We start from the raw sequence: 16457 nt of genomic DNA, 5'->3' as shown, positions 1-16457 counted from the left end.
TCGTGGGATGGCCCGAGTGGGAAGAGACCCACACGGATCTGTCAGTCCAACTCCTGGCCCTGCACAGGACACCGGGCGCTCCCACAGAATATCCTGAGGAGGAAAGGACACACAAGAATCTGATAATGTCCTAGGGGGAAGGGACACACAAGGATCATCCAGTCCAACCTCTTTCACCACCCCTCAAGTGCACAGGAGCGTTGAGGGAGCATTCCCGTGTTCTCACATTCCCATCGTCTTGCAATCCCATGTTCCTGTAGCCCTGTGTTTCCACTTTCCTGTGTCCCATCCACGAACGCTTCACATCTTCCACGTGTCTCCTCCATTTTCCGTCACTGGTGTCTCCATGTCCCCTCTTATTGTCCCCTCCATCATTGCTCTGTGCCCTCTCTGTATCCCCTTCCTGTCCCCTCCGCATCCCTCCAATGTCCCCACCATGTCCCCTTTGCGTCAGGGTGACACAAGACATGGGAGCACATGAACACGGAGATACAGGAACACACTGACATGGCTGCTCATGGACATGACAGTGACAAGGACATGGGGACATGGCTGCTCACAGACATGGCCACACAATGGCAGAGACATGGGGACACAGGGACACATCTATCCATCCAACAGTCCCTGCCCTGCCTCCCTTCCATTGACATTCTGGAACGTGAGAACCAAACCGTTATGCTGCTGTGGTGTCATCAGTTTGGGGACAGAACATGGAGGGGCACATTGGTGGCACCCCTTTGGTGACAACCTCGAGAGTGGCACATTGGTGACAAACCTGCAGTCATTTCTTTGGTGACAGCACTGAAGCCATCACCAGTGACAGCACCTCAGGGGTGGCCCATTGATGGCAGCCCCTTGGTGACAAACCTGCAGCCATTTCTTCGGTGATAGCACCTCAGGCGTGGCACATTGGTGGCAGCCCCTTGGTGACACTCCTGCTGCCACCCCCAGTGCCAATGGTCCCTGGCCATGCTGCGACTCCATGTGGTCAGTGTCCACATCCCCGGGGCCACTGGCTTTGGTCCCAGTGTCCATCTGTCCGTCTGCTTCCGAGGTACCACTGGGAGCGGGAAGGGGACACCGCAGTGGCCGTCCCTGTGGGGCTGGGTGGTATTGGCCATCCTGGTGTGAGGGGTGGCATCCCAGTGGGACAGGATGTTGGTGGCCACAGCTGGGGACAGCTCTGGGTGTCCCAATGCATGGGGCCAGTGCCAGGCTTACCCTGCTACCCCAATGACCCCACCCTGAGGTGCTACCACCCTCCTCTTGTCCTCTCCACAGGTACCTCCAGGAGAACCCAGGTGGTGCCTGAGGAACGCAGCCCCACCTGGAATGAGGTGAGGTGACCCCAGGGGGACCTGCAGCGGCACAGGAACACATGGGTTATTCCCCTGACCCCTTGTCACCTCCCTCCAACCCCCAGGAGCTGGTGTGGTCACTGGACGAGTGTCCCCTAAGCCCCACGGACACGCTGAGCCTGCGTCTCCAGCACTGGGACCACCTGCTGCCCCGGGGGTGAGTGGCAGGTGTGGGTGGGCACCCCAGGGTGACCCCCACCTCATAGCCACCCTCACCATGTTCTTCTGTCCCCACAGGGACCTGGGTGGCACCACAGTGTCATTGGACCAGTTGGTAGCCAACCCCAGCCTGCCGATAGCCCGCAGGGATGTCCTGCTTCTGGACCGCTGGGATAAGCCCACAGGGGTGAGCTCCCCCCCACGGAGCCCCCCTCCAGCACCCTGGGGTGCTACCAGGGCCACTGGGGTGTCACTGTCCCTTTGCAGTGCACCATCACCTTCCGCTGTTACTACACCCCCCGTGGCAAGGCTGGGAATGCCACGGTCACCCCTCAGGGATGGGTGGCACTGCCGGGGGCACTGGAGCCACTTCAGAGTTCTGGCAGAGCCCCCATGGAGAGGAAAGAGGATTTCCAGGTATGGCACTCCATACTAAGCCTGGCCTAAACCCCAGACCAAGCCTATCCTGCACCCCCAAACCAATCCCCCCGGAACCCAAACCAAGCCTATTCTGGACCCTGAACTGAGCCAAGCCCCCTGGACCTCCAAACCAAACCTCCTAGACCCCCAAACCAAGCCTATCCTGGACCCCCAAACCAATCCCCCTGGGCCTCCAAATCAAAACCTCTTGGACCCCCTTAACCCTAAACCAAGCCTATCCTGGACCCCAAACCAAGCCTCTCCTGGACTCCAAACAAAGACTATCCTGGACTCCAACCCAAGCCCCCTGGACCCCAAGACCCCCAGGGGTGACATCCCACCCATCGCCCACTCTGTCCCTGTCCCTCTCCCGCAGGTCCGGGTGAGGATCATCCAGGCCCGGCAGCTCCAGGGCAACGATATCAGGCCGGTGGTGAAGGTGCTCATAGGGAAGCGGCACTTCCGGACCCGGAGCCGGACAGGGAACAACCCCTATTTCAATGAGGTGACCCCGGAGAGGGGACATGGGGACCCCCGGTGTCCTTCAGCCCACGCTCACCCTCTTTGCCCTTTCCTTAGGTGTTCTGCCAAAATTTCCACGAGACGCCAGAGCAGTTGGTGGCACAGCCCATCCGGATCCAGGTGGGAGGGATTGGTGGCACTGGCAGGGATGGAACAGGGACAGGGACAAGGACAGGAGGTGGCTCCTGATACCATATCCCCTTCCTGTCACAGGTGCTCCGTTCCCAAAACCTTTGCACCAAAGCTGTCATTGGCACCTTCGAGGTGAGGGATGTGGCTTGGGAATGAGGAATTGGGAATTGGGGGACTGGAACAGGGCATTGGGAGTTGGACTTGGGAATGAGGTGTCAGGAATGGGATGTTGGGAATGGGGGGTCTGGAACAGGGCATCAGGAATGGGGTTTCGGGAACGGGGCGAGAGGAATGGGTTGTTGGGAATGGGGTGTGGGATCACTCTCACCCCTTTGCCATCCCTGCAGCTCGACATCGGCACTGTGTACTCTGCACCAGGTGGGCGAGAGGGTTGAGGTGACACTGGAGTGACACCAGGGTGATTCTGGGGTGACCCCAAGGTGATCACGAGGTCTCCTCCCATTTCAGGGCGCACCCTGAGCTGGCAGTGGTTGAGCCTGCAGCACCCACAGCACCATGACAGCCACTCCCGGGGGTACCTGCAGGTCAGCCTGGCCGTGCGCCGGGCGGGGGAGAGAGTGCAGGTGAGGCCCCCTAAACCCCTCAGCACCCCGAAAACCTTCCTGCGGGGTTCCCTAATTTGTGGCACCTCCCCAAGGAGCAGGAGGTGCCAGCGGGGGACGAGGACGTGAAATCCAACCTGCTGCGCCCACCCCCATGTGCTACCATGCTGCAGATCCGCGTGTACCGCGCCCAGGACCTGCCACAGGGTGGGCACAGGGGGGTTTGGGGTTGTGGGGGTTTGGGGGACTCCCCTGCTCACCCGTCTCCCCTTCCCGTGGCAGTGGAGCCGGCGCGGCCGTGCCTGGGCGTCAGGAGGGGCTCGGGGAAGGTGGCAGTGCGGGTCAGCTTTGCCGGCAGGACGGTGAGTGCTGGGCAGGGAATGGGGCGCACCAGGAAAAACAGGGGGACTGGGTGATGGTGGGGGGCTCACGGCTCTGCCCGATGCAGCTCTGCACCCGAGTGATGCTCCCCAGTGCCAACCCCGAGTGGAACGAGGTGTTCTTCTTCCCACTGAGGGTGAGGTGTCCCCCCAGACCCCCATCCTACACCTCTCCCCAAAACAGGGATACCCAAAAAAGGGGGACAGCCCCATTCCCATACCCTCATTGCCACATCCACACCTCCATTCTCACACCCCCATTCTCACTCCACACCCCATTCCCACACCTCCATTCCCAACCCCACACCCCATTTCCACACCCACTCCTCCATTCCCACATCCCCATTCCAATCCCCACACCCCCATTCCCACACCCCCATTCTCATTTCCACACCCCCTTTCCCACACCCCCATTCTCATTTCCACACCCCCTTTCCCACCCCACACCCTCTGTTCTCCCTCTGCAGCTGCCCCCCATCTGTGAGGAGATCCAGCTGGACCTTCTCCGGGGGTGAGTGGGGAGCGCCTTGGGATTGGGGGACACCTCCTCGGATTTGGGGAACACCCCCGTATTTGGGTGACCTCCCATGTTTGGGGGACCCCTCACACTCCCCTCCACAGGTCATGCCGGAGCAAAGTCCTGGGCACTGCCACCATCCACCTGTCCCAGATCTACCAAGACCCTGAGGAACTCCAGGGTGAGCAGGGTCCACTGTTGGGGGGTCCCCAACACCCAGACCCCCCCTGGTACCCTGACCCCCTTTTTTTTTGATCTCAGGGGGGACCCCCGGCTTCCTACCCTGCTTTGGACCTGCCTTCCTGCCCCTGTATGGCCCCCGGCCCGACTGTGCCCGGGTACAGAGTGAGAGGGTGACAGGGTGGGCACAAGGGGGGTGACAGGATAGGCACAAGGGGATGGCAGGATGGGCACAGTGGCCTTTTTGGGGAGGGACACCCACCCAAACCTCCCCTTTGTTACCCAGGACTTGGGGGTGGATTATCGGGGTCGGGTGCTCCTGGAGATCTGCACCAGTGAGGGGACCCCAGACGGGCGGCAGAGAGACATTGTGGCACCCGTGGATGTGGAACGGGCCCAGGTGGGACATGGGGACAGGGGGACATGGAGACATGGGGGATATGGGGACACGGGGATATGGAGGATGTGGGACATGGGGACACATTTATTTTTATTAATACATATATTCAGCATATAACATATATAATGTATATTATATAATATGGTTTAAGTATTTATATATAAAATATATACTACATATACACTATAGTATATCTAATTAACACGTACTATATGATATTTAATATCCAATATAGAATTAACATGTGATTAATATATATTAATAATATATCAATATAATTAAAATGTGATTAATGTATACTTTAATATTTCTTTCCCCCAGGCTTTGTTCATTGAAGGCCATAAGGGTTAATTTAGCAAAACTCAAAGTCCCACTAATTTCCTCAACCTGTGATCCCACAAAAGCCAAACTTTGCTGAATGCCATCCGAAAGTGCTTTAAGCCCAACCCCTGGCTTGTGGTTAATATAGTGCTGATGAGTAATTCAAACGATTAATTCAATCCATTAACTAACCCCCCATTTGAGTGGTTTCGGGGTTATTTTGCAGCAGCAGCTCCTGCCCCGGTGCCAGTGGGGGCTCTGTGGGGTGTTTTACTCAGCCACTATGGTCCCAGAGGGTCCTGATCTGCTGGGATTTGAGCTCGGGATTGGACACGACTCCTCGGCCACCCCCCTGAGCCCTCCCGTGTTTGATGGTGAGTGGGGGGACACCCCGAGAGGGGGGGAGACACAAACCAGGGTGTATTGTATAAACACAGAAAATATCATGTAAATTTAAAATATTATAAATATAGAAAATATTATACACATATCTAAAGTATTATATCAGAATAATACTAGTATCAGAATATATTATATCAGAATAACAATAGTACAAAAATAGTATTTGATCCCTATATCAGGCTTAGTTTTGTACCGTGTATTGCTTAGTACAAACACGAGAGATTAAAGTGGCTTTGTGTTAATTCTCTATGTCTGTGATTAATAATCTTGAGCAAATTAGTCCTTCATTAATTACCTAAATCAGTGATTAATTAATATGGATTGGGAGATGTCTCAGTCTGGGGAACAAAGGTTGAGTGTCACAGCAGAGAGATCAGGGAAGGGGCACCGTGACCCGAGCATGTATTTGAGATGCTCTCAAGGAGAGAAGATTCATCAAAAGATCCAGAACCATCAAAGGGAAATTTGGGGAATGGGATGTTTGCAAATGACCACCAAAGCCTCTCGAAAGACTGCTACTCAGATCTAAATAACTCCATGGAGATAACGGGCAGAGTATTCATTAAATGTGATGAATATGTAACACAATGTGATGAATATGGATCAGTCCATGACTGTCCCCTGCTCTGGTGGGTTCTGGAGGTGCATTTGAGTGCACCCAACAAAGGAATATTGGTTTTCCAACCCCCCAAAAAACCTCTTGGAGAGTTCAATTCCTGTTTTTTGGCACAGGGAACCTGTACCACCACCTACCCTGGCACGGGGACAAGCCTGTGGTGGCTGTCACCTCGTCCTGGGAGGACAGTTGTCGCCGCTGGGACACCATGAACCTCCTGCGCACCCTGTGCCGGCGCCTGGTGAGACCCTCGGGGTGGGCAGGACTGGGGTGGAGTGGGACCCCCCACCCCAGCTGGAATGGTTTAGGATGTGATTTCAGGAGAGGAACACGGCGGAGCTGCGGCGCTGCCGCGGGGACACCGCGAGGGACGTGGGGGTGAAGCTGCTCTGGGAGCTGGAGCAGGACTGCACGTGAGGGGGGGTCCTGGGGGTCCCGTGCCCCCCAAATTGGGGCTGGGGGAGCAGGACTGCGCATGAGAAGCTGGGGGCTGGGGATCCTGAGGGTTCTAAATCCCCCAAATTGGGGCTTGGGGAGAAGGACTGCACCGTGAGAGAGGGGCTGGGGGTTCTGGGAGTCGTTCCCCCCCCACCCCAGGATGGAATGGGGAGTTTAGAGGGTATATGGGATCCCTGGCCTTGTCAGTCAGAGTTCGGGAGCGTGGAATGGGGTATTTGGGGGGGGGGGAAATGGGATTTTTGAGCTTCTCAGTCAAGGTTTGGGGGAGTGGAGTGGGGAATTTGGGACATTTTCGAGGATGATGGGACATTTGAGGCAAACATAGAATGCCGGGAAATGGGATATTTGAAGGTGGAATGGGGCATTTGGGGGAAACAATGAGGAATTGGAGCAAATGAGAATTTGAGAAGATAATGGGACATTTGGGGTGAAAATGGGACAATTGAGGAGACAATTGGGTATTCGGAGGGGGAAGTGGGACATTTGTGGGGGCAGCAGGGCATTGCTGGGTGGAACTGAAATTCGTGGGGGAAACGGCATTTGGAGGGACACAAAGCATTTTTAGGGAAACCACGTGGGGAAAAAACCGGGCGTTTTGGGTGCAAACTGGGAGTTTTGGGGGTGTTTTTGTAGGCAGGCACTGGCCCAGCTGGAGGCACAACCCACACCCCTCACGGCTCTGGATGAGCAGCTCAGGAATTCCCGGCGGCTTCTCCTGCGACATTTGTGGAATGTGGCCAAGGAGGCTCCAGTAAAGGCTGAGAAATACGACTGGGACACACTGGTGTCGGGGGCTGAGAGGTGGCTCAGACGGGTGGCTGCCCTGGCAGTGGAGGTGGAGAATTTTAGGGCATGATCATCTCTGAACAAGTTATATTTCTTTAAAAAGCAAATTAAATTTAATTACTAGGAAATTTAAATTATAATTTAAATACAAATATAAATAATTATGAAATTAAAATTCAAGTGTAAAAATAAATTAAAATTTAAATATAAATTTAATGGAAATGTAAATTTAAAGAAATATAAATTTCCTTAAAATTTCTTTCCATGCAGCCGGGGGGAGATGTTGGAAAATTCTTTTAACTTTAGCACAATAATGTTTGATCCCTAAATCAGTGATTAACAGTCTTGTGCCAGCTATTGCTGCCTTAATTACCTGTATCAGTGATTAATTAATGTGGACTGGGAGATGTCTTAATTTTGGGAACAAGGGTTGTGTGTCAGAGCAGAGAGATCAGAGAAGGGGCACCATGTATTTGAGATGCTCTCAAGGAGAGAGGATTCATCAGTAGATCCAGAACCATCAAAGGGAAATTTGGGGAATAGGGTGTTCCCAAATGACCACCAAAGCCCCTTAAAAGACAGATCCCAATAACTCCGCAGAGATAATTACGAATGCAATGAATATGTAACACAATGTGATGAATATGGATCAGTCCATGACTGTCCCCTGCTCTGGTGGGTGCTGGGGATGCATTTGGGCGCACCCAATAAAGGAATGTCAGCTTTCCAAACCAACAAACCTCTTGGAGAGTTTAATTCCTGGCTTTTGGTCTCTCCTTGTGTCCCTGCAGCCCCAGGCCGGTGTCCCCAACTTGGTGCTGTGGCTGCTGCAGGGGCAGCGCCGGGTGGGCTGTGCCCATGTCCCTGTCACCGATGTCACCTTCTCACCAATTGGCCCTGACGCCTGCGGGCGGCTCTGCGGGAGGATGCAGACCATCTTCCTGGTGGGAAGCTCCCCGTGTTCCCTCTATACCCCCTCCACATCCCATTTGTGCCCCTGCATGTCCCATCATGTCCCCTCTGTCATCGCTTGATGTCCCTTCCATGTGTCCCTCCCTGACCCCAAGCATGTCCCTCCCATATTCCCTCCTTGTCACCTCACTGCTTTGTGTCCCCTCCATATTCCCTCAACATCCCCCTCCATGTCCCCTCTATCATTGCTCTGTGTCCTCGCCACATCCCTCCCCATGTCCCCTCTATATTCCCTCCACATCCCCCCCCAACATCCCCTCCAAATTCCCACCACGCCCCTTCCATGTCCCACTCTCTGTCCCCCCTGTCCCCTCTCTCTCCCCTCTCCATTTGCACCCCTCACTCACATTTTGGGGTTCAGGGCTCCGGGACAGTCCGTGCCCAGGTCCGTGTCCGGCTGTGGCTGTGCCGGGTGTGCGACAGTGGGGCCCTGCCCCGGCTCCTCGAGGGGTCCCTGCAATTCCGCACCGAGACCGTGAGTGTGACACCACCCTGGGACCACCCAAACCCCCTGAGGGAACCCCCAAACCCTCCCCAACCCTGCTGTGTTTTTTGTCCCCCCAGTATGAAAACCAGACAAGGCTTCTGGGGAAATGGGGGCCCTGGAAGCTGTTGGGGCGTCCCCCCTTCTCCGATGGCATGGGCAGGGAGGGGCTCCCTCCGGGAAAGATCCAGCCCCCCAAGGGATGGTGCTGGGAGGGACCCTGGAACGTGGAGCTGCAGCTGAGGTGGATGAGGGGGTTTTGACGGGATAGGAGAGGGTTTGGGGGGGATGTTGGGGCAGATATGGGGGGATTTAAGGGGATTTGGGGGTTATAGGTGGGCTTGAGGGGAATACAGGAGGGTTTGAGGGGGGGTTGGGAGGGTTTGGCTGGGATACGAGGGGGTTTTGGGAGGATATGGGGGGATTTGAGCAGGTTTGGGGGGATAGGAAAGGGTTTGGGGGAGTTTGGGGAGGATATGAGGGGATTTAAGGGGGCCATGGGGGGTTACAGGTGGGTTTGATGGGGATACAGGGGGTTTTGAGAGGGGGTTGAAGAGGGTTTGTGTGGGATATGAGAGGGTTTGGGGAGGATATGGGGGGACTTGAGGAGGTTAGAGGTAGTTTGGGGATATGGGGGGATTTGAGGGGGTTTTGGGGGATTACGAGTGGATTTGAGGGGGATACAAGGGGGCTTGAGGGGGCTTTGGGTGGATATGATAGAGGATTTGAGGGGTTTTGGGTGGGTTAGAGGTATGTTTGAAAGGGGTACAGGGGGTTTGGGGAGGATATGGAGGGATTTGAGGGCATTGTAGGGGGGTTACAGGGCTTTGAAGGGTGTTTGGGGGCATACAGGGGGGTTTGAAGGGTGTTTGGGGGCATACAGGAGGGTTTGGGGAGGATATGGGAGGGTTTCAGGGCGTTTGGAGGGGATACAGGAAGATTTGTGGAGGATATTGGGAGTCTGCAGGGAGTTTGGGGGGGATATAGAGGGGTTTGAGGAGGATATGGGGGTTTGAGGGGCATTTGAGGGGGTTTAGAGGGGATACAGGAGGATTTGAGGGGGATACAAGGGGAAAGCCACCCACCTGCCACCACGGGGACCTGGGTGACACCAGCGCTGTCCCCTTGTCCCCAGGGAGATGCTGGACACAGGCAGTGCTGTGTGTGAGATGCTGCAGGAGCTGAACGGGAACCAGATCCAGAGGAGCCGCTCCAACGGGACTACCTCGGATACTGTGAGTGAGGAGGGGGGAGGAGGGAGCAGGATAGGGGGATGGCAGGATGAGGGGTGAGGGAGGGGGTGTCGGGGATGAGGATGATGGGGATGGGGGTAACAGGGACGGAGGGGAATGGAGGTGGCAGGTTGGGGGTGATGGGGATAGGAGGAGGGAATGGGGATGGCAAGATGGGCTGATAGGGATGGTGGTGTCGCCATGTCATGGTGTCCCCATGTTACTGTCCCATGTCCCTGCTGTCCTATCCTTCCCCAGGACCCTGGAGCAGTGTCAGAGGATGAACCCTGGCAGTCTGAGTGTTTCTGGCCCTGCCCCTTCCGTCCCAAACCCCCGGGGGGTGTCCTGGGGGGGGCCCTGTGCCGGCGGCGCCGCTGGCACCGTGGCTTGGTGCTCGCCCAGCCCACAGCCGTGGCACCCCTGTTCCTGCTGCAGGGAGTCTCAGTAGGAGAGAGGGTGGGGAGGGGTCTGGGTGGAAGGGGGGAATGGCGAGGAAGGGGTGGAAAATGGGGGAAAGAAGGGATAGATGAGGGATGAGGCATAAATGGAGGGATGGATGGAGGGATGGGAGCAGAGGAATGGATGAAGGATAGAGCATGGAGAGATGGAGGCAGGGATGGGGAAGGGAGGGAAGGATAGTGGCAGAGGGATGGATAAGGGATAGGGCATGAATGGAGGGATGAGAGGAGGGATGGAAGGATAGGGGGCAAAGGGATGGCTGAGAGATGAGGAGATGGAGGGAGGGAAGGAAGGATGGATAAGGGATGGGAAATGGATAGAGGGATGGCAGGAGGGATGGAAGGATGGGGGGTTGGATGGAGCGATGTGGAGAGTGATGGAGGAGGGAGGGAAGAGGGAGGGAGAAAGGGAAGAACGGGGCAGCAGGATGAATGAGGGATAGGGCATGGATAGAGGGATGAGGGAGGGATGGAAGGATGGGGAGGGCAGGGATGGAAGTGATGTGGAGATGGGCCATGATAGGACTGCAGAACACAAGACAGCAGATGCAGGACCAGAGGACAACAGGGTCAGAGGGGCTCCCACCCCACACCCCATATGCCTCACCCCCCATCCCTTCCTGCCGCAGGACATGGAGGACACGCCCAAGGAGGAAAATCCAGCCGTGGCACTGCTGGAACCCTGGGGGTTGCGGCCCCCCCTGGAGCAGCCCTCACCCTTCATTCTCTGCACCTTCCCCTGTGAGCCCGGGGGGAACGGGGGGGTGTGTGTCCAGGTCCAGCCTGGGGGTCCCAGTCCCCCTGACACCCCTGTCCTGCAGGTCCCAGCCGCTTCCAGCTCCGCTGTTACCTCTTCCGGGCCCTGGATCTGACCCCTGGCATCTCCAAGACCTCTATAGGTGGGACCCCCACCCCGTGCCCCCCTCCAGTGGCCCCATGGGGTACTGATGGTGTCACTGTCACCCAGCCACCGCTGCCCACGTGTCGATCATGGATCGGAGCCAACGCTCCCGGGTTGTGCGGGGTGTCCTGGACCCACTCTGGGAACAGACGCTGCTGCTCCACCCAGTGCTGCTGTTCGGGAACCCCCAAGGGGTTCGGGAGGACCCCCCAGCTGTAGTGGTGGAGGTGTTTGACCAGGCTGGGGAGGTAAGGAACACAGTGGGGGAGGGAGGAGGGAAGGAGGGATGAGAGAGGTGGAAGGATAGGGGGGTCAGGGATGGAAGAATTGGGGGTAGACTGAGCAATGTGGGGGGAGGAGGGAGAAAGGAAGAGAGGAGGGAGGGAGGGAAGAAGGGAAGGATGGGAGCAGATGGATGGATGAGGGATGGGACATGGATGGAAGGATAGTGGGAGGGATGGAAGGATGGGGGGTCAGTGGTGAAAGGATTTGGGGATGGAGGGAGGGAGCGGTGTGGAGAGGAAGGGAGTAGGGAGGGAGGCATGAAAGGATGGGGGCAGAGGGATGGATAAGGAATAGGAAATAGAGGGGTGGGAGGAGGTAGGGAAGGTTGGGGGGTAAGGGATGGAGGGAACGAGAGTGATGTGGAGAGGGAATGGGGGAGGGAGGGAAGGAAGGATGGGATCAGAAGGATGGATTGAGGGATGGGGCATGGATGGAGGGATGAGGGAGAGATGGAAGGATGGGGCAAGAGATGATGAGGGATGGGGGACAGAGAGATGGGAGAAGGGAGGGAGGAGTGAGGGAGGCAGGGAGGGATGGATACAGAGGGATGGATGAGGGGTGGAACACGGATGGAGGGATGGCAGGAGGAATATAAGGACGAGGGGTCACCCACGACGGGTGGGGGAAGCAATGGGAGGACCGAGGGGGTCAGGGATGGAAGGATGAGAGAGGCACCCATGGGTGGGGGCAGCACCTTCACCCAATCCCTGCCTCGCAGGGTGCCGGTGTTTTTCTGGGGAGGTGTGTGTGCATCCCCGAGGTTTGGCTGGATCTGGGACACCGGGAGCCCCCCCGGCTCCAGCCTCACCCCCTGCACGGGCCGTGGGGCCCGGCCGGGGACCTGGTGGCTGCCTTTGAGCTGCTGCTCGAGCCCGAGGTGAGCAGGGGGCACCAGGGGCACTGGGGGGGGCACGGAGGCACCCAAGGGTGGGGTCCCATCGTCATTGACCCCTCTCCCCGCAGGATGGGGCCCTGGCAGCGCTCACACTCCCCCCGCTGAGGAAGGATGTGCTTGGCATTCCCCTGGGAATCCGGCCACAGCTCCAGAGGGTGGCACTGGAGGTGGCATATGGGGACACTCAGGGGGGGATACAGGGGGGAATGGACAGGGAGGGGAACATGTGGGAATAGGGATGAGAACAAGGAGGAAGCAGGGAATGGGATGGGGACAAGGGTGAAGCAGGGAGAGGGATGGGCACAGGGATTGGAACAGGAATAAAGACAGGGTGGGCACAGTCTGGGATGGGACAGGGATAAAGGTGGGATGGGGATGGGGTCTGAGATGGAGACTGGGAGGGGAACAGGAACAGGGACAGTGCTGAAGGTCCTGGGGATGGCGACATGGACGGGGTGAAGGGGATGTAGATGAGACAGGGACAAGAACAGGGATGAAGATGAGGACAAGCACAGAGGGATGAAGGCAAGGACAGCTCGGGGCCGGGATGAGAACAGGGACAAGGACAGGGACAGTGCTGGAGGTTCTGGGAATGGGATGGGGACAAGGACAGGGATGCAGACAGGGATGAAGGTGGGACGGGGACAGTATCTGAGATGGAGACTGGGAGGGGGACAGGGACAAGGGACAGCGTTGAAGGTAGTGGAGATGAGATGAAGACAAGGACAGGGTGGGGACAGCGGATGGAGATGGAACAGGGACAGGGACTGCTGAAGGTCCTGGGAATGGACTGGGGACAAGAACAGGAATGGGACAGGGATAAAAGGGGTGGGAATGTGGTGTGAGATGGAGACTGGAGTTGGATGGGGATGGGGACAGGGACAAGCACCTTAACCCTCCCACTGGGCACAGATGCCCTTCAAGGGGCCCCCAGGGCACCCAAGGGTGACACCTCCCAGGTGTCCCCACAGGTGCTGGCCTGGGGGCTGCGGGGGCTGCGCGGGGCTGTGAGGGAACCCAGGCTGGAGCTGCAGTGGGAGGACCAGACCCTGTGGACTCCTGTGATAAAGGATTTTGCCTCCAACCCCAATTTCCCCACCACCACCTTCCTGCTGACCCTGGTGAGTGGGGGGGGGGGGCAGGGGATGACCCCCACCCATGGGTGCTGCTGTGGCACCCTGGGGTGTCCCTGTGGCTTGTCCCCAGGCCCTGCCAGAGGAGGAGCAGTTGGTGCCCCCCATTCGGCTGCGGGTGTGGGACAGGGGGAACAGGAAGCTGGAGGTCCTGGTGGGACAGGGCTGCGTGCGGGGACTGGGCCAGTACCGCTGCAGGACCCCTGGCCTAGAGCAGCCCACCCGCCAGGAGCAGCCCCCTGGCCCTGGAGACACTGGGACTGGCTCCTATACAGTCGTGTCCATGCCAGGTACTGCTCATCCCTGCCCCATCCGTGGTACCACCTCTCCCATTCCAAATACCCCTTGTCTCATCCCTGCCCATCACAAGTACCACTTGCCCTATCCCAGTTACCCCCTGTCCCATTTCTCTTCCCCTCTACCCCATCCCTGCCTCATCCCTGGTACCATCTCTCCCATCCCAAATACCCCTTGCCCCCTCCCTGGTACTCCCCGTCCCATCCCAGGTAACCCCTGCCCCATCCCAAGTATACCCTGCCCCATCCCTGCCCCACCCTTGGTACCCCCTCTCCCACCCCTGCTCCATCCCTGCCTCATCACTGCCCCATCCCAGGTGCCCCCTGCCCCATTCAAGATGCCCCCTGCCCAGGTCCCATCCCCGCACCATTCCTGCCCTGTTCCTGCCCCATCCCAGGTTCTTCCTGCCCCATCCCTGCCCATCCCTCTCTCTCCCACAGACGAACCCCTTTCCCTGCTGGCCGTTTTCAGCCTCTGGAAAGGTTTATGTTCCCACCTCCTCACCAGAGCCTGGGCCAGGATCGCCCAGGTGAGTCCCTGGGATGGCACCCCCCACTCTGGCACTGCTGGGCCCCGTGCCTCAGTTTCCCCATGTGCCCTTTGCTCATGCAGATCCTGCTCAGCTGTCTTGGGAAGAAGGGGAATGGCGACAAGGTAGGCACAGGAATGGGGCTACCAGGGGGCACAGGAATGGGGCTACCCGGGGGCCACCAAGGCCACCTGTGCCACCCGTGCCACCTCCCCCTGTTCCCTTAGGACATGGAGGAGGAAGAGGAGGAGGTGGACTGGTGGAGCAAATTCTACATGGCCTTGGAGGATAAGGGAGAAATCCCGTGGGGAACAAACAGGGACAGACTTAAGGTGAGGCAGAGCCTGTGATTGGGATGGGGACAGGAGTGGAGATGGGACAGGATGGGACAGAGGTGGAGATGGAACAGAGGTGGGGATGGCACAGGATGGGACAGAGATGGGGATGAGACAGGATGGGACAGGGATGAGTGGGGACAAGGACACAGATGGAGACAGAGAGGAAAGTGGGATAGGGATGGAGTCAGGGATGATGGAAACAGGATGAGGATGGGGATAGGGATGGAGATGAGGTGGGGACTGGGACAGGACAGGGATAGAAACGGGCTGAGGACAAGGGCAGGGATGGAGATTAGGAGGGAAGCAGGATGGTGACTGGGACAGGGATGATGAAGGGAGGCAGAGGAGGACAAGGACAGGGCTGAACAAGAGGACAAGGATGGGGATGAAGATGGGAAGGGGACAGGGATGGGGATAAAGATATGATGGGGATGAAGTTGCAAGGATGTCGAGGACAGGGATGAAGCTGGGATGGGGATAAACATAGAAAGGGGATGAGGATGAAGAAGGGGACAGGTCTGTGATGGGGAGAAGCACAAATACAGGACAGGGATGGGGATGACAGGGATGAGAACAGGGATAAATCCCAGGCTGGGCATGGTCCCGCAGATCTATGACTGTGAGCTGGAGGCCGTGCCCGAGTTCCAGGGGCTGCAGGATTTCTGCCAGACCTTCCCTCTCCACAAACCGGATGGTCCCCCCGTGCCTGGGCAGGATCCTGAGCCTGTGGGTGAGTTCAAGGTGAGTGAGACCCCCCCGAGGGACACCAGAGCTGGAGCCGTGAGACCCTCCAGGGGTGCATGGCTGGGATTCTCTCTCAGGGGCTGTTCTGTATCTACCCCCTGCCCGAGGAGCCCAGGGTGCCCCCCCCACCCCAGCACTTCCAGCAGCTGCCCCCCAGCAAACCCCAGGATTGCCTGGTGCGGGTCTACATCGTCCGAGCCTTTGACCTGTCCCCCTGTGATGTCACTGGACTGGTAAGGAACCCCGGGGCTCTGGGGGGGGTCTCCTGCCTTCTCCCCGCCCTGGTGCCACTCTGACTGTGCCCTCCCTGCTGCTAGAGTGACCCCTATGTCCGGGTGTCCCTGGGGAAGAGGACCCTGGGCCAGCGGGACCAGTACGTGCCCAACACCCTGGAGCCTGTGTTTGGCAGGTGGGGATGGGCTGAGGGGCCTGTGGGCACAGTCATCCCTGGGTGGCACAGGGATGGGAGGGGAGTACTGGGTGGAGGGGGGCTCATTCTGCATGTCAGCACATCCCTGTGCCAATCTGTCCCTGTGCTACCAGGTCCCCCTTCCCCATGCCGGTGGATCCCAGTGCCACCAGATATCCCATTCCCAATGCCAGTGGGACCCTCTGCCAGCAGATATCCCATTCCCATGCTGGAGGGTCCCTATGCCACCAGATGTCCCATTCCTGATACTGGTGGGTCCCCATTCCACCAGATATCCCTTTCCCATTGCCAGTGGGTCCCTGTTCCACTGGGTATCCCATTCCCTGTGCTGGTGGATCCTGTTGCCACCAGCTCCCCGTGCCTGTGGGTCCCCACTCACCAAGCCAGTGGGTGCCCCTACACAATGTCTTGGTGGGGTCTGGGAGGGGTCTAGGTGGATCTGGGGGAGGTCAGTGTTTCTGGGTAAGACTGGGTGAGATCTGACAGGGATATCTGAGGGGGGTCTGGAGGGGTCTGGGTGGCTCTGGAGGAGTTTGGGGGAGGG

General features: G+C 57.7%; 1 protein-coding gene across 7 annotated transcripts in view; it reads left to right on the top strand.

Moving 5' to 3' along the window:
• The first annotated feature begins 133 nt into the window (after nucleotides 1-133).
• FER1L5 (fer-1 like family member 5) overlaps nucleotides 134-16457 on the top strand; it is a 22315-nt gene continuing 5991 nt past the window's right edge. For 2 of the 7 annotated variants that reach the window (XM_017831783.1, XM_017831780.1), the window contains exons 1-39: nucleotides 134-1054; nucleotides 1282-1337; nucleotides 1424-1515; nucleotides 1596-1704; nucleotides 1785-1934; nucleotides 2314-2442; nucleotides 2517-2579; nucleotides 2673-2723; nucleotides 2939-2969; nucleotides 3060-3175; nucleotides 3250-3361; nucleotides 3437-3516; nucleotides 3603-3671; nucleotides 4002-4045; nucleotides 4156-4232; nucleotides 4313-4389; nucleotides 4518-4631; nucleotides 5179-5326; nucleotides 6087-6211; nucleotides 6292-6383; nucleotides 7063-7264; nucleotides 8007-8159; nucleotides 8549-8662; nucleotides 8752-8915; nucleotides 9807-9906; nucleotides 10162-10347; nucleotides 10991-11102; nucleotides 11183-11260; nucleotides 11329-11510; nucleotides 12266-12424; nucleotides 12511-12609; nucleotides 13414-13563; nucleotides 13649-13865; nucleotides 14313-14401; nucleotides 14485-14526; nucleotides 14629-14733; nucleotides 15349-15480; nucleotides 15561-15716; nucleotides 15801-15892. In XM_017831783.1, coding sequence (XP_017687272.1) covers nucleotides 970-1054; nucleotides 1282-1337; nucleotides 1424-1515; nucleotides 1596-1704; nucleotides 1785-1934; nucleotides 2314-2442; nucleotides 2517-2579; nucleotides 2673-2723; nucleotides 2939-2969; nucleotides 3060-3175; nucleotides 3250-3361; nucleotides 3437-3516; nucleotides 3603-3671; nucleotides 4002-4045; nucleotides 4156-4232; nucleotides 4313-4389; nucleotides 4518-4631; nucleotides 5179-5326; nucleotides 6087-6211; nucleotides 6292-6383; nucleotides 7063-7264; nucleotides 8007-8159; nucleotides 8549-8662; nucleotides 8752-8915; nucleotides 9807-9906; nucleotides 10162-10347; nucleotides 10991-11102; nucleotides 11183-11260; nucleotides 11329-11510; nucleotides 12266-12424; nucleotides 12511-12609; nucleotides 13414-13563; nucleotides 13649-13865; nucleotides 14313-14401; nucleotides 14485-14526; nucleotides 14629-14733; nucleotides 15349-15480; nucleotides 15561-15716; nucleotides 15801-15892 — 4352 coding nt within the window. In that variant the 5' untranslated portion in view covers nucleotides 134-969. The remainder of the gene's footprint in view (nucleotides 1055-1281; nucleotides 1338-1423; nucleotides 1516-1595; nucleotides 1705-1784; nucleotides 1935-2313; nucleotides 2443-2516; nucleotides 2580-2672; nucleotides 2724-2938; nucleotides 2970-3059; nucleotides 3176-3249; nucleotides 3362-3436; nucleotides 3517-3602; nucleotides 3672-4001; nucleotides 4046-4155; nucleotides 4233-4312; nucleotides 4390-4517; nucleotides 4632-5178; nucleotides 5327-6086; nucleotides 6212-6291; nucleotides 6384-7062; nucleotides 7265-8006; nucleotides 8160-8548; nucleotides 8663-8751; nucleotides 8916-9806; nucleotides 9907-10161; nucleotides 10348-10990; nucleotides 11103-11182; nucleotides 11261-11328; nucleotides 11511-12265; nucleotides 12425-12510; nucleotides 12610-13413; nucleotides 13564-13648; nucleotides 13866-14312; nucleotides 14402-14484; nucleotides 14527-14628; nucleotides 14734-15348; nucleotides 15481-15560; nucleotides 15717-15800; nucleotides 15893-16457) is intronic. The other 5 variants (XM_017831781.1, XM_017831782.1, XM_017831784.1 and 2 more) reach the window with 5 other exon arrangements.

The sequence above is a fragment of the Lepidothrix coronata genome, unplaced genomic scaffold (genome assembly GCF_001604755.1).
Source record: "Lepidothrix coronata isolate B3197 unplaced genomic scaffold, Lepidothrix_coronata-1.0 Scaffold197, whole genome shotgun sequence".
Lineage (NCBI taxonomy): Eukaryota > Metazoa > Chordata > Aves > Passeriformes > Pipridae > Lepidothrix > Lepidothrix coronata.
The sequence above is the reverse complement of the archived record's forward strand: the minus strand, read 5'-3'. Positions and strand labels throughout refer to the sequence as shown.